Raw genomic sequence first — 25,548 nt, forward strand, 5'->3', positions numbered from 1 at the left:
CAAGGTGGCCTGGCCTGTGATCGGGGCGCATCGTTCTGCCTTCTTTCTTCCGCACCGGGCCCCTGTGGCGGCCCGCGCATCTGCACATGCGCAAAAATACGCCGGCCGGTCTGCACATGCACGGAATCACGCCGGTCATTCCGTGCATGCGCAAACTCATTCCAGCCCTTCAGCACTGGCTGGAGTGGCGCCAACCACTCCAGCATCCGCCTAGCCCCCTAGAGAGGTAAGAATTCCTCACCTTGGGGGCCGTTGACGCCGTAGTCATTGGTGCCGGTTTTCCTGCCGGCGTGGGGACTTAGTCCGCAGAAGGGAGAATCCCGGCCTTTATAACATAACTAATATTTTAGCTCAACTTTGGGCTCCACTAGGAAACAAAATAAACATTACTGTATCAGAACATAGGGTATCATCTCAAATTACAGCAAATGATCAATAAACTTCCTTTTAAATGGTTTAAGGATAGAATCAGATTTCTGGGAACACTGATGATAGATTTAATGAAGTGATGGATCTTGGGTAGCAGATATGCTGCCACATTCGCAATTATATAACGTGGTTTCGATTTGTATCGGGATAAAAGAAGCAGCATAACGTAAGGAAATATTAAATGATGTAAATTCATTGGGATATTTTAAACCAGAGGTAGTGCAGTACATTGCCACCTTACTATTGACAGAACACGCAAGCAAATAAGAAGTGAATCAGAAACGATCAATTAATGTTTCCAAAGCATTGGAATGTGTTGGATTTGGTCTTGATTATTCAGTCATTGTTTCACATTGACCTTGAAGAAAGTTGCCCACTCAGATCTAGTGGTCTCTTGTGGCGCAGACTTCCTCTTGCCTGTCAAATTTTCTCCCCCAAGTCAAGATAAGTTCCAGGTGCGTAGCAGCAATGATTTTAGCAAAGACGGTGAACAGCCAATCACATTGGAGTAGTCTCACCACAGAAAACCAGGAAGTTAAAACCACTGAACCATTTTACCTATAATTTAAAAGTTCAGGCGGCCCAAGAAAATAAATCCAAAATGTTCAATTCGACAACAAAGGTGAAGGTCACAACGTTGCTGAAAGCTCTACGGTCCCAAACGGGACTACCGTTTTCAGCCCGTCTCAGTCAGGGCCAGCTTTTACAGGGCGATTTCCACGTGCCCCAGCTGATGGGCCTCCGTCCACTAGCCGGGGGGCCCATATCCCACGTGTCCCATGGGAAGATCAATTGAGGTGGCCCCATGGGTCTTGCGAGGGTCCTTACATAGTTTATATCTCAATTCAAAGATAAACAAATGTTTAAAAATATGTAAAATGTCAAAGTTATCATAGTGGAGAAATTTGACACATCCCACAAATATAAAATTGGCTTTTCAAGGCCAGGTGGTTGGCCTTGAGGCCAATGGGGTGTTTAGAAATAATTATGAAGTTAGTATGCTGTTAAAAGCCCAGCTATATGTCGTTCAACATGGTGCAACTTTTGCCAAGGGATTGTACAGAGAGACTAACAGCCTAAGAGCAATGTTCTCTGTTCAGAGGTTTCCTGTTGATTGCACTCTAGAGAAGACTCAACAGTTCCCCCACTGGAGAAGCATAAAATTACTGACAACATCTGGATTTTCACATTATCTTGCAGACATGCAGACTCCTGTATTTCAAATTTCGTTGCCACTGCAAGATCTGGCCATTGGCAATTTGAAAACTAATAATATGCAGCGATTCATATAATATGATGATCCTGGGGCAACTTGACAGGGTGGATGGTGAAAGGATGTTTCTCCTTGTGGGTGAGTCTAGAATTTGGGGACATAGTTTAAAAATAAATGGTCTCCATAAGGGGTCTCTCATTTAAGTCGGAAATGAGGAGAAATGTCTTTTTCGCAGATGGTTGTTAGTCTGTGGAGTTCTCTTTCTCAGGGAGCAGTGGAGGATGGATCATTGAATATATTCAAATTTGAGTTAGGTGGATCCTTGGCTGACAAGGGAGTCAAAGGATATGGGGGATGAATAGGAAAGTACGGGCCACAATCAGATCAGCCATGATCTTATCAAATTGTGGAGCAGTCATGAGGGGCCGCCCGGCCGAATGGCCTATTACTGCACCTAATTCGTATGTTTGTGTGTTCATTTTATTCATAATCAGACAATGTGTTTATCTGCTGTAACACGTACCACTGCATTGGATGCTTAGAAAGATGGGGTTAAGTCTTGCGAAAAATAACAAAAAGAGCTAGGGCTCGACTTACAAATTCCCAAGATTGATATAGATAAGAAGCTATTTAGCTCAACCATCTAGAAAAAAAGACGGATAACTCCCAGTACACACTCCCAGCCCACACCTATCTGTATCTTTGATGAATCTAGCATTCTTGTTTCCACAGTCCTGGCCAAGATAACTACAAGCAACTGATCACTTCATGTGAAGAACCTATTGCCAATATCAATATCTGTCTTAAAAAGTCCCTTCATCAATTTTAACATGTTTCCATTTTCTTGTGCTCCACACCTACTTTATTTGTGCTTTTTAAATATCTTTGATGCATCTGTAATCAAGCTTCTTCTGTCCAGCCCGAAACTGTCATCTTTTAAAGATGGCATACAGCCGTATTTATCGACAATAGCAGTGTTCCAAATAATAAATGTTTCAACACTAATTACGCTTGAAGATAGAATCTGTATTGCTCTTCAGAGAAGGACAGGATTTTGTTCAATCTTAATCTTCTTATGTGTGCAGACAATTAATTAAGGCTCTGGCAAGTGCATTGCTTGCGATGAATGACTCTCCCTTATTGGCATCACCAAAAGTATCATCACGTGAACTCATTGTTAATAGCCAAATGTTACTAATATGAAGTTCAAGCTTGTTATGTTTTGGGACTGTGGGCAGAATTCTCCGCTCCCGCGCGGAATCGGGAAGGCCGTCGTGAACTCGGCCGAGTTTCACAACGGCCTTGGAGGCCGCTCCTCGCACCCTATTCACCCCCCCCCCCCCCAGGGGGCTAGGAGCGGCGCTCCGTAAATCTCGGCTGCCGGGCCTTGACGCTCGCGTCAAGGCAGTGCGCCGAGAATGACGTGACGGCGGCACCTAAGTGACATCAGCCACGCATGCGCAGGTTGGCCGGCTCCAACCCGCGCATGCAAGGCTGACGCCACGACGGCTGCCGCCTCCAACCCGCGCATGCGCGGTTGCCGTCTTCCCCTCCGCTGCCCCGCAAGACGTGGCTCCTTGATCTTGTGGGGCAGCAGAGGGGAAAGAGTGCGTCGCTTGGAGACACCGGCCCGATGATCGGACGGCACCGATCGTGGTCCAGTCCACTCCTGAGCACGGCCGTGGTGCTCACTCCCCTCTCCGCCCCCGACAAGCCACAAACGAGCATTTGGCGCCCATGTTCACAACGGCAGCGACCAGGTGTGGTTGCCGCCGTCGTGAACCGGTCGGGAACGTCAGGCCGCTCGGCCCATCTGGGCCAGAGAATCGCCGGTCGCCGTGAAAAACACAGAATCAATGTGAAGGTGGCAAGCTTGTGTGATGCGTTGGGCTGAGTTCACCACACTCTGCAGTTTCCTGCAATCTTGGACCGAGCAGTTGCCATACCAAACTGTAATGCAGCCAAATAGGATGCTCTCTATGGCACATCTGTAGAAGTTTGAGAGAGTCAATGCAGACATGCCAAATTTCTTTAGCTTCTGTCGGAAGGAGAGACGTAGTTGGGGTTTCTTGACTGTTGCATCAACGTGGAATTCAGTTGGAAGCCTGTGTTCAGTTGAGGAGACCAAATTTGTGATGAATTGTAACAAGGCTGGAAGATTCACCTAGCTGCACCAGTGGGAGAATTGGTGAGGAAACCCCGCATAATGAGTGTTCTGGGGTTGTGAAAGGAAAGGAATGGAAGTAAACTAGGTGCCGAGAATCACTTTGGACTTGTTCCAAGAAGATTGAGTGATTACTTACGGAGCAATGTAACACATATCTATGAAGTGGATTTTTCAGCTGCAGTAATATATATGGTTCCTACAATAATAGAATTTGTGTCGTAAAAATCTTTTTAAAGTGAAATCTTGTTGTGTCATCCTTTCAGTCAACTGGAAGTTCAAATTTTTTTTTTTAAGTTGTCAGTCTCAATGGGGATATTAACACAAAGTCTTGCAGGTTAAAGTTACTTGAGAAGTTGAAATTTAAAAAAAAAATCAAACCTGACCCCAACTCACTCGGTGTATCTGTGTGATTGTTATGGGGTGTGGGTGATTATTTTCTCTCGGTGGGTGGGGTGGTTGGCAAAAGCTCTTAGGGAGGCTGTGTTCCTCCATTTTGACATTTTTTTAAAAAATCAATTTCAGCTGTATCTCAGACCCTGCAAGGAAATGATTCCATAAATGGTGCATTTATTCCAGGCCCCATACGTTTAACTGTTTCCTTCCACATAATCACAGATACCCCGAGCTCCTGATTTCCTTCCCCCGCAATCCCCCCGACTTTCATGCTCTCCCTATCCCCTAACCTCTCTCCCAAGACCACATGCTCCACCTCCTCACGATCTCTCCTTCATTCCAATTGCAAGCCACTCCCACTCTCTGCGATTGGACCACAATCTATCCCTGCAACTACAATCTCTTCCCAGGATCTGGCCCCTGAACAAGGTCTTTCCTCCAGTTCACAATACTCCCTTCCCTAGGATATCTCCCTCCTTGCCCTCTGTCCTTCATCTGCAGCCACAGGTCTTCCCACTCAACAGGCAGGCAGCCTATCAATCAGGCTGGTTATCAGGCTGGAAATCTGTCGAAAAAAAACTTCAATACATTCTGTAGTTAATTTCTGCAGGTTGTTCAGGAAACATGTTCTTTTGTCCATCCAGAACCCCACCATCTTCCCTTGATGTCACCTTCCAGTCTCCCCATAAATATTGGCGCCCCACACAGGTTCCTTTTCAAGAAATATTTAATATTGAACTGTATTACTATATTGAATAAGAACTTTGCTTAGAAACAAATTTGATCAATACAATTTGTTTACCATTATTATTAAGCTGCCTATCAAATAGAGAGGTTCAAATAGAAATGCATTTTACTAGGTGTCATGACAATTCTGTATGGCCACTATTACAATTTAGCGTGAAATAACTCCGGTTACTTCTCAACTGTTTTTGCTTGCAGCAATGATTGACTATGACACTAATTCCCTATTAAAGGTGATTTCAAGCAGCTCTTAGGAGACATTGCAAATTGGTATTATTGAAGCTTCCCCACCGCCAGCTACAATAACTCCATTGCAATTGGAAAGAACATGATTTCATGAACTAGGATTAGTTCTCTAATATGCTAACAGGGCAACTTTATATTTAAGCAACAAGAATTTAGTCCCCTTCTGCATAAAACGTTTAAGAAGCATTTAGATAAGCATTTGAAATGCCACAACATACAAGCTACGGAATAAATGCTGGAAAATGGAATTAGGATAGGTGTTTGCTGGCCAGCACAGACTCGATGGGTCAATGGGCCTCCTTCTGAGCTGTAAAACTCTATGACTATGAGTCGAACACATACAAAAAGATGGAATTGGACAATTTCTTCATGACAATATGCTTCGAAAACTTTGAATGCAGAGGAAAGCTTGAAACGATACTAGGAGAGAACATGAACCTGTTGTTCCATACAATTGAGAATTGCAGCTCAAGGCTATAGCTAGTGGGGAATTGGCAACACTGGAGGTATCAACACCACAGAGGCAGTGGCCAGCATCATAACACCCAGGAGCTAGCCCTCAGCACTGGGGACATCCCCGCGAACAGAGGGTGTGTGTGTGTGACTATGGAGGGAACAAGTACCTGGCCCAGGCAACAGTGCCAGTGAGTGTATGAGGTACGATGTGCTGGCGCCACTGCTGTGACCGGGAGTGTGTGTGCAGGGCGTGTTGGATGGAACCCTGAGGGTGGCTGAGAATGCGAGGGTGTGGGAGGCTTGGGGGAATCTGAGGGTACCAGGGTGGAAGCCCTAACTGATTGACTGTCTCTCACCCTCTCCAATTCCTTTACTGATATTATGGACGATATCTTGGACCCTGCGGAAGCTGCCCTCACGGTGGCATTGGCAGGTCAGGCAGCCAGACGCCGGAGAAGGGAGCAGCAGCAGCACCGACAGAGGCTCAAGGCAGTGGCCCACGTGCAGATCCCGACCCACACCCCGAGGACACGGCCACCCATCAAGCCAGGGAGGGACTCAGAAGGCGAGGCCAGTGCCTGCCCGCGGTGTACAAGCATCGCTGGTCCTTCGAAAAGATGATGGACAACATGTGCCACAGGAGGCTTCGCTTTAACAAGGAGATGGCGCAGCACCTGTGTCATGTCCTTGCGGATTTGGCACCATGTGGAGGAGGAGACTAACGCTACTGGTGACCGTCAAGGTCACCGCAGCCCTGAATGTTTACATCTTGTGTTCTGTCCAGGGCTCGAGCAAGGACTTGTGCGGCATACCCAACCCAAGGCTTACAAGTGCACTCGTGAGGTTACAAATGCCCTGTTTGAACGGGCAGCCAACTACATAAACTAAGATCCCCGGGCAGCAGAATTCTCCGCCATCGCTGGGATGCCCCAGGTGGTAATAGATGGCATACATGTTGCCTTCTGCACACCAGGCGGTCCGGGTGCACCCTTCTTAAACAGAAACACTTCCTGAGCATTCAGCTTGTGTGCGACCACCACTTCAAGATCATGCACGTATGTATCATGCAACCCAGGGGTTGTGCATGACAGCTACATCCTGGGGCAGTCGGAGATCCCCGGCAACTTCAAGGGACCACCCCAGGGTGACTGGATGGCTCTTAAAAGATGAGGGGTACCTGCTTAGGACCTGACTGATGATGCCAGCACGGAGTCTGGTGACCCATGTGGAGACCAGATATAACGAGGCCCATGTGATCCCCCCACATCCTTCTAAATTCCAACGAGTACAGTCCCAGTCTACTCAACCTCTCCTCGTAATCCAATCCCTTTAGCTCTGGGATTAACCTAGTGAATCTCCTCTGCACACCCTCCAATGCCAGTATGTCCTTTCTCAGGTAAGGAGACCAAAACTGAACACAATACTCCTGGTGTGGCCTCCCGAACACCTTATACAATTGCAGCTTAACCTCCTTAGTCTTAAAAGTCCATCCCTCCCCTCTAGCAATGAAGGACAAAACTTCATTTGCCTTCTGAATCACCTGTTGCACCTGTAAACCAACTTTTTGCGACTCATGCACTAGCACATCCAGGTCTCTCTGCACAGCAGCATGTTTTAATATTTTATCATTTCCCTTTTGCTGTTATTCCTACCAAAATGGATAACCTCACATTTGTCAACACTGTATTCCATCTGCCAGACCCTAGACCATTCACTTAACTTATCCAAATCCCTCTGCAGACTTCCGGTATCCTCTGCACTTTTTGCTTCACCACTCATCTTAGTGCCGTCTGCAAACTTGGACATGTTGCACTTGGTCCCCAACTCCAAATCATCTATGTAAATTGTGAACAATTGCGGGCCCAACACTGATCCCTGAGGGACACCACTAGCTACTGATTGCCAACCAGAGAAACACCCATTAATCCCCACTCTTTGCTTTATATTAATTAACCAATCCTCTATCCATGCTACTACTTTACCCTTAATGCCATGCATCTTTATCTTATGCAGCAACTTTTTGTGTGGCACCTTGTCAAAAGCTTTGTTCGTCATCTCTCCACCTCGTCCCTTCCTAACCACCACCTCCCCACCCCTGCCCTCACACTACCCCCTCCCTTCACTACAACCCCCGAACATTACCCACCCAACCATTACCCGCCCCTTCCCCCTCTCAATTGCCTTGTTACACCCTCCCAGGTCTATGCTACATCACTCCAGAGTGATGGGCCTGTGTCAGCACTGTAAACAGGTCGACATACCAGGGTGATGGGCCGTGTCAGCACTGTTAGCAGGTCAATAAACAAAGCAGAAGCGTGATGATAACCCGCTGTGAGTTGAGCACTGGTGCTCCACAATCTATGCAATAGTCTGACTCCTGTTTGTCTGCTGAGTGTGCGTTCATACACATCTTTTGCTCATGGTATGCCTTGGGGGGGGGGGGGGGGGGCAGGTCTGGTAACTGGGAGCACAGCGAGCTGGGGGGGGGGGGGGTGGAAAGGCTACCGGGAGGAGGGGGGTGCATACCGGCCTGTAGTGCGGAATAACATGACACGGGTTTCACATATCTCGTATGTGACGTATTTTAATGGTGTGCAGTCATGACCCCAGTCGTCCCCAGCCCCCAATGGTACCACCCCGCCCTCCCCCCAGTACCATCTCCTTCAATCAGTACCCTCTCAGTAATTGTCTATCTGCTTAGCCCTCCGTGCTCTAATGCTATGTCTAGGTGTGTCCCTAGGATGTACATCAGGGGTGAGGGCAGTCTGCTGCTTACCACAAACCGTGGCCTGATGCCCCTGGTGGGCGTCCTCTGAGGGCGTGGTGCCGGAGGGCCCTGTCCGACTTGGCAGTGGCACATACCTTGCCATGCCACCCTGTTCCGCACCTGACTCTGGGAGGCGGGATAGTGACAGTTGTTGTCACCCCATCGGGAATCTCTGCTTCAGCCTCGAACGCTCCCTCCTCTGGTCCATGCCCGTAGGGAGGGAGGGGAAATTTGATTGCGCTTACGATACCCCTGCATCATCTGGCTCTGCCAGCTTGGCTACTCCCCAATGTCTGCACATGGTTTTGATGCCCTCAGCGATGCCCCTCTGTGAGCGGGCCATGCTCTGCAGTGTCTCGCCAATTTCCACCTGAGACTGGAACACGCTCCACAGCGTCCCAGCAAGGTCCACGCGTGATTGGGGAAGGTCCCACCACAACACAGCCATGGCCATCACGTGGAGATGCCGGCGTTGGACTGGGGTGAGCACAGTAAGAAGTCTTACAACACCAGGTTAAAGTCCAACAGGTTTGTTTCAAACACGAGCTTTCGGAGCACGGCTCCTTCTTCAGGTGAAGAAGAAGGAGCCGTGCTCCAAAAGCTCGTGTTTGAAACAAACCTGTTGGACTTTAACCTGGTGTTGTAAGACTTCTTACCATGGCCATCACTGACTGAGCAACATCTTGGTCATCACCACTAATGGTGCTGACATCATGCTCCATAGCTCTCCACTGTAGTGTTGGCTTTGGTGCCACGCATCGCTGGCACTATCTCCTGCACTCGTATCCTTTGGGACTCCTTTGGTTGCCGGATTTGGGGTACTGTAGTCTCTTGTGTGGAACCTTATCAAGCACCTTCTTCTAGAAGTCCTAAATGCTTGCACAATTTGAATAAACGAGGCTGAATATTGAACTGGCTCGCTACTTTTGTTTAATTTTTCACCTGAAAACTTACTGAAGAGAAGGAAGCAAGTTAAAAGGAAGCATCAAATAACTTCACAAAGCCAACTGAAGAAACAAAAGCAACTGGACATGTAAATAAATGCCCAAAAAGATTTAAGGAAGAAAGAAACTAACAAAAAGCACTTTATTTTTAATTCTCAGAGCCCTGCCAATGTCACTACAATGTACAGGAAACTGGCTTAGAGTTAGTTTTGTACCCTTTGATTTCCCCTCACTGTTGGAAGCTAACTCTTTACATTGCTAAACATTTATTCACACACAAGCCCAAAACGATGGCAATCTTTAAGAATATTTCAAAAATAACACTGTTTAGCCTCCTTTCAGTAGTTGAAATTAGTCTTATTTTTCTGGGCTTATTTTTGTGCACAAAAACCCACGGAACAGATTACGAAGTGGGAAAAAAATTGAGCCGAACGCCCTCAAATCTTATCCCCAAAGCTATGCAGAATTCAGTTAAAATAGCCAATTTGAGTCAATGTAAACCTTAGTGCTTGCCTGAAAACAATTTCTGTCATGGAATATGTATTCCAACATTGTTGTTGCCAGTAAATCGGTGGAACAAGGAGGATTAACAGAAGATCTGATAGAGATGTTCCAACTGATGAGGGATTTTGATAAGGTAAACAGGGAAATAAAAATTCCACTGATTGGCAAGTTCTAACTAAAGGGCATAGCTGGACATTTGGTCAACTGGGCTATTGGTCAACTGAATTACACAATTGGAAAATGGAAACAGGCCATTTGGCTTAACTATTCCATGTTGGTATTCCCTCAATGAATAGTACTCGTAATTATGTGCTGTGCCATGAATCTCTTTTTATATCACTCCATGGAAAAATATCTACTCCCTTCAACATTTTAAATACCTCTATGTGGCATTCCATAATCTTGTAATAAAAAATTTTTTTTTAATCTTTCATCGTGTTTGTATTTCTTTACACTGTGCAGAATCCAAATTAATATGTGCAGTGTTCACCTGTATGGGTAACTCACCCCCTGACTTCCCAAAGTCTGTCCACCACCTACAAGGCAAAGTCAGAAGATAAAATACTCTCCACCTGCCTGGATGGATCTGTGAGGGTAGAGTTGAGGAATCGCAAAGGAAAAAAGACCCCGATGGGAGATATGTACAGGTTCCCTAGCAGTAGTCAGGATGTAGGGCAGAAAATAAATCAGGACATAGAAAAGGCATATAAGAAAGGCAATATTACAATAATCATGGGGGACTTCAATGTGCAGGTGGACTGTGAAAATCAGGTTCGATGCAGATTCCAAGTAAAGGAATTTGTGGAATATCTACAAGATGTTTTTTTGGAGCAGCTTGTGGTAGAGCTCAATAGGGAACAGGCAATTCTGGATTTGATGATGTATAATGAGGCAGACTTGATTAGGGAACTTAAAAGGAAGAAACCCTGAGGGTGCAGTAACCGCAATATGATACAATTCATCTTGCAGTTTGAGAGGGAGAAGCTGCAATCAGATGCAATGGTACTACACTGAGTAATGGTAACTCAAAAGGCATGAAAAAGGAGCTGGCCAGAGTTGATTGAAAGGGGAGCCGAGCAGTGAAGATGATGGAATGGCAATGGCAGGAGTTTTTTTTGGGGGGAGCCCACAACAGATGTTCATTCCAAGGAAGAGGAAACATACTAAGGGGAGGGCGAAGCAACCATGGCTGACAAGGGAAGTCAGGGACAGCATAAAAGAAAAAGTGCAGAAGAGATTTACGAGGATGCTACCAGGATTTGATGGTCTGAGTTATAAGGTAGATAGTCGACATCTTTTCCCAAAGGTAGAGGAGTCTCAAACTAGAGGGCATAGGTTTAAGGTTGAGAGGGGAGAGATACAAAAGAGACCAGAAGGGACATTTCTTCACACAGAAGGTGGTGAGCATCTGGAACGGGCTGCCAGAAACAGTGGTAGAGGCGGGCACAATGTTGTCCTTTAAAAAGCAGTTAGACAGTTACGTGGGCAGGACAGGTATAGAAAGCTATGGACCAAATGCAGGCAAATGGGACTAGCTTAGTGATAGAACTGTTTCCATGCTGTAAATATCTATGACTATATGACTCTATACAATGTGGCGAGGATTAGTGGGAAGCCAAAGGATAGGGAAGCCTTTGAAAGCAAGCAGGGGACAACTAAAAAAGAAAAAGGGGGGGGAGAATATGAAATAGGAGTGTAAGCTAGCTAGTAATATAAAAGAGGATTGCAAGAAATTTTTCCGATATATAAAAAGGTATGAGAGGCATGAATGGACATTGGACCACTGGAAAATGAGGCTGGAGAAGTAGTAATAGCGAACAAAGAATGGTGGAGGAACTGAATAGGTACTTTGAATCAGTCTTCACGGTGGAAGATAACAGTGGAATACCAGAACTTCAAGAGAGTCAGGGGGCAGACCATCACTAAAGAGGTGCAGGGGAAGCTGAAAGGTCTGAAGAAGGATAAATCATTCAGACCGACCCCAGGGTTCGAAAGAAGATAGCAGAGGAGATTGTGGTGGCCTTGGTGGTGATCTTTCAGGAATCACTGGAGTCAAGGAGGATCCCAGAGGACTGGAAAATGGCTAATACAACGCCCCTGTTTAAGAAGGGACGGAGACATAAAACGGGAAATTGTAGGCCATTTAGCCTTTACCATTAGTCATTTGTAGGATTTTGGAGTCCATTATTAAGGATGAGATTGTGGAGTTCTTGGAAGTAAAATAGGGCTGGGTCAGCACGGCTTTGTCAAGGGGAGGTCATGCCTGATAAATCTGTTTGAATCTTTCAGGAGCCAATGAGGAAGTTAGTCAAAGGAGAGCCAGTGGACATTATCTATTTGATTTCCAGAAGGCCTTTGAGAAGGTGCAGTACAGGAGGCTGCTGAATAAGATAACAGCCCATGGTACTGGCCTTGATAGAGGATTGGCTGTCTGGCAGAAGGCAGAGAGTGGGAATAAAGGAGCATTTTTGGCAGCCGGTGTCTAGTAGTGTTCTGCAGGGGTCAGTATTAGGACCACAAATATTCACAATATACATTAATGATCTGGGGAAAAAGAACGAACAGACGGCATTGTTGCTAAGTTTGCAGATGATACAGAGATATGTAGATGGACAGGTAGTGTTGATGAAGCAGGGAGGCTACAGAAGGACTTGGACAGAATAGGAGTGGGCAAAGAAGTTGCAGATGGAATACAATGTGGAAAAGTATGAGGTTATGCACTTTGGTAAGAGGAATAGAGGCACAGACTATTTTCTAAATGGGGAAAGGCTTCGGAAATCTGAAGCACAAAGGGACTTAGTAGTCCTCTTAAAGTTAACATCAGGTTCAGTTGGCAGAAGGCAAATGCACTGTTAGCATTGTAAGGATCCTTCCTGTTTACACTCTGTTTATTTCCCTATTTCCCCTTTCTTTAATTTTTGCCGTTACATTTTTGATCCATGAATGTTGAATGGATAACCACTTTAAGGCAAGAAGCATGTATCTTTAACTCAAGCAGGACGAATCCGGAAGGCTATGCTGGTTTAAACAGAAGCTGTAGACAAGCAGGCATCAGTGACAGAGAGATGGGTTGGGTCACGCTTTGATTGATTTGGCTGGTGGCCAATGAATTACCCCAAAAGGCTGTGTGCCTCCCGGGAACAGATGGTGATTGGATCTGACAGCATTGATATGCTTTTCAGAGTTTCAAGGTTTGAGTTGGGTTTGAGTTTTGATCTTGGCAGCCCTGGGAAAAGCCCAACTATCCTTTCCCCTCTATTTTTCTCCAGAAAGCCTGGATTAATCTATGTACAGGAGAACCATTACAGGCTGTGAAAGCAAATTCCAGAATCAACCAACTTTCTCTCCTGAAAGGCAAAAGCAGAACCCACCAACTCTCTCTCCTGAAAGGCTAGGGCAGAACCCCCCAACTCTCTCTCCTAAAACTCCAGAAGCCGGAATGCAAATCTCGAACTAAAAGCAAAGTTTGAACAGAAAAAGCCAAATAATGCATTTCTAAACTACAGCGATCATTACAGACTGCAAACCAAGACTTTAATCTGCAAGTTTTCTATGAAGAAACTGTGCTAAAGACCCATCATCTGAAACAAAGACTCTTTTTCCCTCCACTTATGATTTTTACCCCTCTACGTTTGTCTGTCTGCTGTGTGTATGTATAGAAGGAGAGGGCAAGTTAAAGTGGGTATTAAGTATTAGCTTGTCATTAACCAGTTGTATTTACTGCATATTTCATTCTCTACCTTGTTATAAATAAACAGTAATTGTGTTTACGTTGCAAACTGGTGACTGTGTTTATTGGGCAGCCAAGGGCCAAAGACCTTTATAAGAATTATTGGTTAATTCACTTGTGTTGTCACTCCGGAGTACATGGGGCTGGAATTGACCACACACTAGTCCAGGATGTCAAATCAGCATTTATTTTGAGAGGGTTAGAATCCAAGAGCAGGGACCGACTGCTGAAACTATATAAGGCTTTGGTGAGACCCCATTTAGTGTATCGTGAGCAGTTGTGGGCCCGGTATCTAAGGACATGCTGGCCTTGGAGGGGGTCCAGAGGAGGTTCACAAGAATGATCCACGGTATGAAGGGCTTGTCATATGAAGAGCAGTTGAGGACTCTGGGTCTGTACTCGATGGAGTTTAGAAGGATGAGGGAGGGATCTCAGAACAGAATACGGAGAGGACTAGATAGAGTAGATGTGGAGAAAACGTTTCAACTAGTAAGAGACTAGAACCAAAGGGCACAACTCAGACTGAAGGACAATCCTTTAAAACCGAGATGAGGAGGAATTTCTTCAACCAGGAGGGTGTTGAATCTGTGGAACTCATTGCCACAGAAGGCTGTGGAGGCCAAATCACTGAATGACTTTAAGACAGAGATAGATAGGTTCTTGATTAATAGGGGAATCAGGGCTATGGCGAGAAGGCAGGATAATGTGGATGAGAAACATATCAGCCATGATCAAATGGCTTGATGGACCGAATGGTCTAATTCTGCTCCTATATCTTATAGTCTTAGGAGTACAGTTCTAACAGCACTCAAAAAGCTCAGCACTAACCAGGACAAAGCAGCCCGCTTGACTAGCATAACACCCTGTTGAACATCGACTTCCTCCACCAGTGATGCACAGTAGCAACTGTGTGTACCATCTGCAAGATGCACTGCAGGAACTCACCCATGGCTCCTTCTACAGCACCTTCTAAACCCGTGACCTCTACCATAGAGAAGGACAAGGACAGCAGATGCATGGGAACACCACCACCTCCAAAGTTCCCCTCAAAGTCACACACCTTCTGACACAAAGTATCTTGCATTCCTTCACTGTCACTGGGTCAAAACCCTGAAATTTTGCTCCGCATAGCAATGGGAGTGTTCCTACAACACACGGACTGAAGTGGTTCAAGAAGGCAGCACACCATCGCTTTCTCAAAAGCAATTAGAGTTTGGAAATAAATGCTGGCCTAACCAACGATGCTCACACCCCTCTCATTGAGCTGGCAGTTCTTGGGGGCAGCTTGCCATTCTTAATAAGATGGTTGACAGCCACTTAATTAGCTGCCACCCATAAAATCAGGGGACGGTCATGCCATCTGCCCCCATGTCTTCCCGATAAACAGGTTTATTTTAACTCAAAACAGAAAAGCGGTACTGCACTGCATCACAAATGTTCCAACCTGGGACTATCGGAACTCCTGGTCTGGGTCCGGGAGCAGCATTTAAAGGGCTTACTAACAAGTCCCAGACAACCGGGTCTCCGCCCACTATCACGGGAGCCCATACTTTCCAATGGGGAGATTGATTAGTGATTCCCTGTAGTCCCGTGATGGCTATCACATCCCCCCACAAACCAACCAAATCCAGGTCCCCCCTCCCCCACACTCCCGCGACGATGAGGCCTCCTTCGCGTATGGCCTCGGGTCAACCATCAGTGGAGCTGGTTCCGGGGGGGAAGAGTCATGAAGCAGACAAGGGATCGTCGCTTCCTTGCAGAGCATCGAAGCACCACTCATGGGGGTTCCTCTTCAACGCTGGCCTCCACCTGAGGGTCAGTTGTCTCAAGTCTCCATTTCTGATCCCGGGTATCGGGAGCGACTCTTGGGGTTTCCCCATGGACCGAGTCCCCTGCCCAGAGATGAGCGGAAAGAACGTCGAGGGCGTGGTCCCGACCAAAAGTCATTTCAACGGGGGGTCCTTAGATAGTCCACGTGTTTCCTTACAGCCTTCTCTCTAGTCTTGACCTTGTACGAAATGGGGCCAATCGTTCCACTATTATTCCTTGGATCCTTGGAGATCCATCTCCAAAGTTACGTACATATACTGAGTCTCGTGTCTTGAAGATCCTGTCGGGCCTTCGAGTATCAACATTTCTTTTCTGGGCTTCTTGTCTTGATTCCACCATCCCCCAAGATTGGAAAACAGTAGGACCGAGACTGGTCCGCAGTTGACAGCCAGCGTGACCCCTGTTGTCGTATGTGGCATGGTCCTGAAATAGAAGAGAAACAGGGCCAATTTGGTGTCCAGACAACCAGCAGTCTATTTCTTTGTGCCGTTTTTAAACGTTTGGATTGCCTGTTCGGCCATGCCGTTGGAGGATGATGCCATTCGGATATATTTAATCCCACTGGATTTCACAAATGCCTGCAATTCTCCATTGGTGAAGGAGGTCCCATTGTCTGAAACGAGGACCTGTGGTATCCAATGCTTTGTCCTCCTTAAGAAGACCTAACAGGGCTTTATGGTCCATGATTATCATAAAGTGCCAGCTGTAGACATCATCTAGGTGCAGTGTAACCACAGGCATCCTTGAAGGATATTTTCCTTTATGCTCTAAAAAATGGCACATGCTGGTGAAGACTCCAAAAGGTCGGCAGGTTTAATCATACAAGCTATGAGTATTGATAGTTATGTATTTTCTGGATGCCGTATCAAGCTCTAACTGGGTGTGCACATGACTCTTATCAAGCTTGTTAAAAGTGTGGCCCCCTGCCACTTTTGCACAGAGATACTTGAGCTGCAGCATGCATTACCGGTCCAGATGGAAGGCTCTGTTAACAGTTAGTTTATACTCTCCGCAAAGGCAGACCGAATTGTCGGGCTAGTAGACCCCTACTACTAGTGTGGTCAATTCTTCAAATTGCATCAGGCATATGATGCCCAGACTCTCCAATCACTCGAGTTCTGTCTCCATCCTGGTGAGAAAGGCATAGAGGACCAGACATGCCATGAAATACTGAGGTAGGGCATCGGGATCTACATAGATTTTGCCTTGCTCCCTTGATTTTAGGGAGGCCTTCCTCAAATATCTTGGGATATTTTCTGATGATCTCATGTATATGCAGACCACCAGTACCTATTTTGAAAATTTGCCACCAGTCCTAACAGATCTGTTGGAGACAGTCTCTGTCCAGGAGACTAGGCCCTGTTCCTTGTATGACCATCAGAGAGAGTCAGACCATCTGCTGCCAATGAGTAACCGAGGTCATGGTGGTTCCTACAATCTGTAGAGAGATTTCCCCATATACGATACCAACCTGCCGTAGTGTCTAGCAAGCCCAGCGACACACTGCCCATTCCTGAGGCTCCTGGAAGTCTTTTCCTCAGGAATGGAAAGACAGGACGGCACCTGGCTCAGTGGTTAGCACTGGAACTATGGCGCTAAGGACCCAGGTTCGAATCCCGGCCCTGGGTCACCGTCCAGGTGGAGTTTGCACATTCTCCCCGTGTCTGCATGGGTCTCGCCCCCACAACCCAAAGATGTTCAGGGTAGATTAGATGGATTGGCCATTCTAAACTGCCCCTTAATTGGAAAAAAAATTATTGGGTACACTCAATTTTTTTTTTAACGAAAAAGGAACGGAAAGACGGCGGCTCCTGTGTCGACTTCCATTTCCAAGAAGTGACCGTTCATCTGGAATTTGATTTTAACTGGAGCAACTTTAAGAGGGCAGTGATACAGTTCAACTTCTCATTTTGTCCTGTTCAGGTTGGTGGATTTGTAAGGCTTGCGTCCGAGGTGGCTGGGCTTCCAGCCTGGGAGGCATGCATACTGTGGCAGTCTTGCCTTAGGCGTGTCCTTCGGCCACAGATACAGCAGCCTTGCGAATTTTCCCTGAAGTGCTCTGGGGAACATTCCCTAATATTTCTGGGATTTCTTGGCCATTCATCAATATTTTTGAGTGCCGTGACTAAGTGGCAAACAGGCGGTGGGTGGGACACTTGTGCTCTCGACGGGGAAGCTGATCTTCCTATACAGGGGTTGTCCTACATTGAGCACACTCCCATCCATTGACCCTTGAAGCTCCTGGGCTAATTTCTCGGCATTCTCTCGGGACAACACCAGTTCTATGGTTCTTAAGGTTTAGGGTGGCTTCTTTGTATTGCGACATTGTATCCCACATACCAAATAGTCTCGTAGCCTCTCAGGAAGGGATGGCTCATATTCAATGTTCTGCCAGTTTCCTGAGACTGGTCAGGAATTCCTTCACGGTTTCTCCAGGGGTCCTTCCAGCAGTGTTTAAATCTGTAATGCTGGAGATTTATCAATCGTCTTGGGTCATAATGGTTTGCCACTAACTCCCTATTCGATTGATTGATTGATATTTATTGTCACATGTACCGAAGCACAGTGAAAAGTATTTTTCTGCGGCCAAGGGAACGTACACAGTAGACAAAAGAATAATCGACAGAGTACATTGACAAATGGTACATCAACAAATAGTGTTTGGTTAGTGTGGAAGAAGGGCCAAACAAGCAATACATGAGCAAGAGCAGCATAGGGCATCGTGAATAGTTTTCTTACAGGGAACAGATCAGTCCAAGGGACAATCATTGAGGAGTCTAGTAGCTGTGAGGAAGAAGCAGTTCCGATGTATGGGTGTGCGGGTCTTCAGACTTCTGTATCTTCTGCCTGATGGAAGAGTCTGGAAGAGGAAAAGCCTGGGTGGGAGGGATCTCTGACAATGCTGACTGCCTTCCTGAGGCAGCGGGAGGTGTAGACAGAATCGATGCAAGGGTGACAAGCTTGTGTGATGTGTTGGGCTGAGTTCATCACACTCTGCAGTTTCTTGCAATCTTGTGCCGAGCAGTTGCCATACCAAGCTGTTTTGCAGCCGGATAGGATGCTCTCTGTGGCACATCTGTAGAAGTTTGAGAGAGTTGATGCAGGCATGGCGAATTTCTTTAGCTTCCGCAACGTGAGTGGACCAAGACAGGACAGACTGTTGGTGATGGTGACTCCCAGGAACTTAAAGCTATCGACATCTCCACTTCGGAGACATTGACATCGAGGCTCCACAAGTAGTCAGAAGGTTTACCTTGTTTCAGTTGTCACCTTCTCTGCCGTTAGCACAAAAGTACTGGCATACTGGGACCAATCCTCTATGCCCGCATCTTATGGTTCGGGTTTTCCCCGAATAGGGGCACTTGCAGGTTATCCTTGCATTTTGTTCCTTACCAGAGTTTCAAGGAAGGCTGTCCAGAATCTCGTGCTTGATTCTCGTTGCCAATGTAGTAATCCAGGTGATAGGAAGAAGGCTAAACAGGTTTATTTTAACTCAAAAAGAAAAGTCGTTACCACGCCACGTAGCACAAGTCCCAGCCCAGGACTATCAGAACTCCTGGTCCGAGTCTGGAAGCAGCATTTAAAGGGCTCACTAGCAAGTCCCAGCTGGGCAGGCCTCCAACCACCACCATGGGAACTCGTACTCTACCAGCCCCACAAAGAGAACAATTAGCGATTCCCCATGGTCCTCAGAGGGTTATTACAGGAAGCCTCCTATATCAGGCCGTGTTTAGCTATTTTGTGTAGTGTAATAGATCCTTCAATATTTTGCGGCTTGGTAGTCCCCTGTATTTACCCATTTATATATATATAAAGCATTAACAGGAAGCATAGCTTTAACTACTGCATTTGTGTAATTGGCTCTGTGTCTTGGTAATTGGAGTCCAGCTAAGAATGAAATGAGTTCAAACAGGGCTTTCCTTCAAAGTCATCAAAATACAACAGTGAAGGGGCAGAGAGGAAGAGAGAAATGCACCAATTAAACTGCAAAGCTTGCCTGGCTGAAAAGCTTCACATTCTCCTCAGATATGCCTCTAGTTAAAAAATGGCAGTCACGTCTTGATGGCATCATCAGAGACTGATCTGCATACTTAAAGAAGGACACTGCCAGTTTCCGGTGGGTGTCCGTCTCACCTGCTCTGAACAGGGTAAAACAGTGGTGGGTGGAGGTAGGTGAGACACACAAGCAATTTTAACCCTGCCTGCCTACCAGATTCTGCCTTTGGTTGAGGTTAATAATCAACTCTATGGAGTGTCCTTGCAAGAGGCATGAATCAGTGAAAAACAAAACTTGCAATTATGCAGCATTATTCAGGTTTGTCATAGAATTTACAGTGCAGAAGGAGGCCATTCGGCCCATCGAGTCTGCACCAGCTCTTGGAAAGAGCACCCTACCCAAGGTCAACACCTCCACCCTATTCCCATAACCCAGTAACCCCACCTAACACTAAGGGTAATTTTGGACACTAAGGGCAATTTATCATGGCCAATCCACCCAACCTGCACATCTCTGGACTGTGGGAGGAAACCGGAGCACCCGGAGGAAACCCACGCACACACGAGGAGGATGTGCAGACTCCGCACAGACAGTGACCCAAACCGGAATCAAACCTGGGACCCTGGAGCTGTGAAGTATTTGTGCTATCCACAATGCTACCGTGCTGCCCCTTGGAGTCAGTAGTGAAGAGGGTGAGGATACAGGAGGTGTTGGAGGGGCAGATCATCGGCAGAGGAGCTGGTAAAGTTTGTCGCATCGCGTTGAAGGATCTCAGAGGAGCAGAAAGTCGACCGGTAGCAAGCAGAAATTGATCCTAAGATCCAATTATTCAACAGCATTGCAAAATGCTATTGGCTTCACTGTTTAAAGCTCTGTTGCTGTGGTTTCTAATTGAGGACATTATTCCCTCTCTCAAAAGGTTCCGGTTCTCTCCCTCTCAGGATTTTCAAATAATACAGGCTGCACAGGTTCCTGCACAATAGAATCATCATAGATGTTTCCCGGATAAATAAACATTCATGTACAGCATTATATTTTTGTGGTCAGAAACCACTTAAACATTTATGCAATGGTATAGTTTTGTGTTTGTACATGCATTCCATTTGATGTGTGGCAACATAAGCTGCATCTACAATGCATTGGACATCTGGAAAACCTGACAGTAAAAGGTCTGCGCCCTCTCCAGCTGTTGTCACTTTTCCATTGGGAAAGTTGTCAAAGGTGTTTTCCCTGACAAACATGTCAGTGACTTGCTTTATGCAGTTACAGTTGACTGCCTTCTCCAGTAGCTGTGCCGAGCTATGACCTTAAAAGATCATGTTGCATAGAAGCTGAATGTTCTTGTGAATGTCAGAGTTTTGTTAAGAGCTGTCCAAATCCTTGAGATTGAAGTCAGTCCACAGCATAACATGAGTACCTGCAACTTCTATTTGGTCTTCTGTCCACCTGTAACCAGGTCAGTAACAGCCCAGATAAATAAATCCCACCTGAGATGACAACAACCTCTCAGATTAGTCCATTTTGCATTAACGTGGTTCACAATTATATAAATTTGTTAAACGAAAATTAAAAGGTGTTATCTTACTCAATGTCATGGTAACATTTTTATCTTACTGACCAGCTGGCTATAATTACACTAACTTCTAAACAATGTGAAGATGTTGCAGATAAGACAAAACTTGATGCCAGAGTTTATATTTCCTTGGTAAAGTCCCTAATATATTGGATTGGATTTGTTTATTGTCACGTGTACCAAGGTACAGTGAAAAGTATTTTTCTGCAAGCAGTTGAACAGATCATATGTTAATACTAGTAATTCAATGTTAGCAATAGCTCATCTCCAATTATGTTATTAACGAAATAAGTGAGACTTACAACATAAAAGATGGTTCATTAATTGCTGAATGAATAAGCATTGTACAAAAAGAACCATTTAAGTTCCAGCAGGGCTTTCTGAATGTTGAATGATACCAAGGTTTCAAACCAGCATTTGCAATAATTTACCATTTTAAATGTTATTATGTTTCATTTGCTGAACTTGTTATTGAGTTGTAGCTATTTTTTTTACATGTTATTGCATTCAATTTCAAAAAGTGGCGAACAAAAATAAACTGTAAAACTTGGTATAACGTCACACCTTCATGTATATTTTGTTTCCCCAAGTAGACTTGCGATTTATAAATCAGTCATTGGTAGGTACAACATGAACAGGAATAAACACAAACAAGAATTATCTATCAAACTTTAGAATAGACTAAAACAATCTGGGGTATAGGTTCTTTCCCATTCCATGTGCTTTGCGCCAGTGATCTGATTAATCTGACACAGCAACCATCTCAACTATGCTAACATTTTATGTTACAGTGTTAAAAAGTGATAGCAACAGGATCCTTTCTGCAAAAAAAAACACCCAGAGAAACAGTGAAAGACGTGCTGTTAGGTGGATTGGACATTCTGAATTCTCCCTGTGTACCCGAACAGGCGCTGGAATGTGGCGGGTATGGGATTTTCACAGTAACTTCATTGCAGTGTTAATATAAGCCTACTTGTGGCAATAATAAAGATTATTAAGATGATTTAAAAAGTGCTATTTGTGGAGTGCACTCACATTCTGCACACCAAGTTACAATTGTATACAACTGAATAAAGTAAAGTAAGGTCCGATCTATTTCCCGAGAGGGATCTGCCCAAAGCGTTCCCCTGAATAGGCTTACAAAAGGTGATCACCTTTGGGGCTTCAATGGAGAAGTTTATAAAGTGATGCCTGTTTTAAGAGCAAGAAATCCCCAGGGGATTTTAAAATTTGTGATTGCAGTAGGTGGGGGGGGAGGGGGGGGAAGGTGGGGGGGGGGAGGGGGGGGAAGGTGGGGGGGGGGAGGGGGGGAAGGAGGGGGGGAAGGTGGGGGGGGAGGGGGGGAAGGTGGGGGGGAGGGGGGGAGAGGGGGGGAGGGAGGGGGGGGGAGGGTGGGGGGGAGGGGGGGGAAGGTGGGGGAAGGTGGGGGGAGGGGGGGAAGGTGGGGGGGAGGGGGGGAAGGTGGGGGGGAGGGGGGGAAGGTGGGGGGGGTGGGGGGAAGGTGGGGGGGAGGAGGTGGGGAAGGTGGGGGGGGAGGAGGTGGGGAAGGTGGGGGGGGGAGGAGGTGGGGAAGGTGGGGGGGGGAAGGTGGGGGGGGGGGGGAGGACAAATATTGAAATGCTTTAATAATTACATTTGTCTGTTGGCATCCATGGAGCGGCCCCAAGTAAAAATCCATCCGTTAATCGTGAGTTTGGCATTATTGTAAATTGCACAGTAGTTAGCACCGTTGCTTCACAGCACCAGGGTCCCAGGTCTGTGTGGAGTCTGCGCGTTCTCCCCGTATCTACGTGGGTTTCCTCCGGGTGCTCGCGGTTTCCTCCCACAAAGTTAGGTGAACTGGACATTCTGAATTGTCCCTCTGTGTACCCGAACAGGCGCCGGAGTGTGGCGACCGGGGGATTTTCGCAGTAACTTCACTGCCGTGTCAATGTAATAGTAAGAAGTCTTACAACACCAGGTTAAAGTCCAACAGGTTTGTTTCAAACACGAGCTTTCGGAGCACGGCTCCTTCTTCAGGTGAAGACCTGAAGAAGGAGCCGTGCTCCGAAAGCTCGTGTTTGAAACAAACCTGTTGGACTTTAACCTGGTGTTGTAAGACTTCTTACTGTGCTCACCCCAGTCCAACGCCGGCATCTCCACATCGTGTCAATGTAAGACCACTTGTGACAATAATAACGTTTGCTGGTATTTTTTAACCACAACTGCAATCAGTGCATTGCCATTTGTCCTGAACAGAACGGTAAGCAGGGAGGTGGAAGAAAAGTCAAATAACTTTTAATGAACGAATTCAAAAATGAACAGAGGAAGAGGAGGTGCCACAAAACCTGACAGGACACAAGTGCACAATTATAAAAAGAGCACACACAAGTGCAGCCTGACAACGGGGGGGGGGGGGGGGGGTGGGGACTCTGAAACAAGCCGGCCAATATTTGGAGAAAGTTTAAAAATCCAATGTTATTTCCTCCCCCTCCTGTGGCCTGGCAGGTGGGAGCGAGCCAGGGTTGAGACCTATTTCCAGTCCCATGGACACGGCTCCCAAAGGCATCAGATTGGAAGAGAGGGACAGACAGAGAGGGAAAGCACACACACAGCAAACTAACAGCAGCCAGCCAGGTGGCTGGGAGCGCGATCAGCAGGTGACAGGTGGCTGAGAAAGTTGTGCTGTGCCTTACCTGCGGGATGTCATGCTCTTGTTGTCCCGGAGGCGCGGGCCGGCGCGGTGACTGGAGAGGGACGAGGGGATGCCGGCGGCTTATAGAGAGCGCGCACACGCGCGCGCCCAGCCACCAACTGGCATCCGTTCCTGATTGACAGCCCCCCACCCCCCCCCCCCGCGCGCGCTAGGCCCAACCCCTCCCGCCACGCCCACCGCTCACGAGCCAACCGTCAGCGGGTGTCCGAGCTGATTGACAACAGCCTCCCCCAGTCGTGAGGAGTCCCACTTCCCCCTCCCCCCACAGCAGCTGGACTGATTGATTGACAGTTTTGCCCTCCCCCCCCCCACCGGCCCGCCCACCCTCAGAGCATGCACGATTGATTGACAGTTACTCCCCCCCCCCCCCCCCCCTCCACATTGGTGTCCACGAGCTGCGGCCCCGCCCCGCCGGCTCCCTGAAATTGATTGATTGTCCCACCCCCCCAACTCCAAACGGGGGCTCGACTCGCCAACTGATAAGCGTCTCTTGACCTGACCCCGCCCCCCAAGGGTGACGTACAGGCACCGCCCACCGCTGGGGCGCCGCCCCCCACCTGTCAATCTACCTCCTCCCGCCCCGCCCCTATTCCGTGCCCTAGCTCAGCGCCAGCGACCACAGCGTCGAGGGTTCGATCCCACCCGCAGCCATTCCCGGCTTCCCGACAGCAGTCGGCAAAACACAAAGAAATGAGTTCTAGCGGCATGCATATTAATGTTGTCATAAAAGAACGCCATACCCATATTTCCTTGTGTGCAAAATAGATAGGTGGAATGTATTTTGTGAGGCCACAATACTAAGAACCTGATCTAAAGCAGAATTCTATCTGAAAGTTTAACTTTCTCTTTCCAGTGTCACTCCTGCACCAAGGCCTCCGCTTTGCTACAAGCTTCGTGCCAAGTTGGAAAGACATCAAGCAGCTGGATGCTCCCTCAATGTACTGGATGGAAGTTTCAATGGGCTGAATGGCCTCCCTAATCATAAAATCATAGAATTTACAGGGCACAAGGAGGCCATTCGGCCCATCGAGTCTGCACTGGCCCTGGAAAGAGCATCACACTTATGCCCACATCCCCACTCTATCCCCTTAACCTAGTAACGCCACCTAACCTTTTTAGAACACTAAGGGCGGAAACCAGAGCACCCGGAGGAAACCCACGCAGCCACGGGGAGAACGTGCAGACTCCACACAGACAGTGATCCAAGCCGGGAATCGGACCTGGGGCCCTGGAGCTGTGAAGCACAGAGCTAACCATTGTGCTACCATACCGTGACGAGCCAGTGCCAGCTGTATATGTGACCACCTCCCTAGCCAGTTATGCGCAGCGTCATTCTGGAGAATTGCATGAGTTCAAATATTGTTTACAACAGAGCGGATGCTGACATGTATACAACCTTAGAACAAATACATTAGCACAACATTACTAAATCAATCCAACCCACCAAAACTGTGTCCTAATACTCATCACGTACACCCATATTCCAACCCATGACTTTCTGACAGCTAAATGTCAACTGATCATGCCAACAGGGCCAAAATGACGAACTGTCTTTCTGCATTCTGAGCGACATTGGCTGCAGCTTCGTGCTATACAATTAAAAAAACACCAGACCAGACCGAGTTACAAAATATGCTTGAGTGAGTTACAGAAGTCTCCTTTATAAGTGGATTAAATGTAGTTTAAAACATTTTGTATGCAACGTTCTCTTTGTACTAGACGCACAAAGTGCAAAGAGGTTATTTTTTCCTCCTTAATCCAGACTAAAAATAGGCAAATGTGAAATCCAGATTTATCTGAAAAGTTCAAAGGAGTACACTGGCTGCCAAAATATGCCATAATTTTTCTGCCTGAATCACC

The 25,548-nt window shown here is 46.8% G+C and overlaps 1 protein-coding gene across 2 annotated transcripts in view; it reads right to left on the minus strand.

Annotated features, from left to right (window-relative positions):
* ptpn11b (protein tyrosine phosphatase non-receptor type 11b) overlaps positions 1-23,805 on the minus strand; it is a 176,383-nt gene extending 152,578 nt beyond the window's left edge. Inside the window, exon 1 of one of the 2 annotated variants that reach the window (XM_038821749.1) lies at positions 23,669-23,805. In XM_038821749.1, the coding sequence (XP_038677677.1) occupies positions 23,669-23,682 (14 nt within the window). In that variant the 5' untranslated portion in view covers positions 23,683-23,805. The remainder of the gene's footprint in view (positions 1-23,668) is intronic. The other variant, XM_038821748.1, reaches the window with a different exon arrangement.
* Positions 23,806-25,548: the final 1,743 nt, after the last annotated feature.

The sequence above is a fragment of the Scyliorhinus canicula genome, chromosome 16, assembly GCF_902713615.1.
Source record: "Scyliorhinus canicula chromosome 16, sScyCan1.1, whole genome shotgun sequence".
In the NCBI taxonomy this organism is placed as follows: Eukaryota; Metazoa; Chordata; class Chondrichthyes; order Carcharhiniformes; family Scyliorhinidae; genus Scyliorhinus; species Scyliorhinus canicula.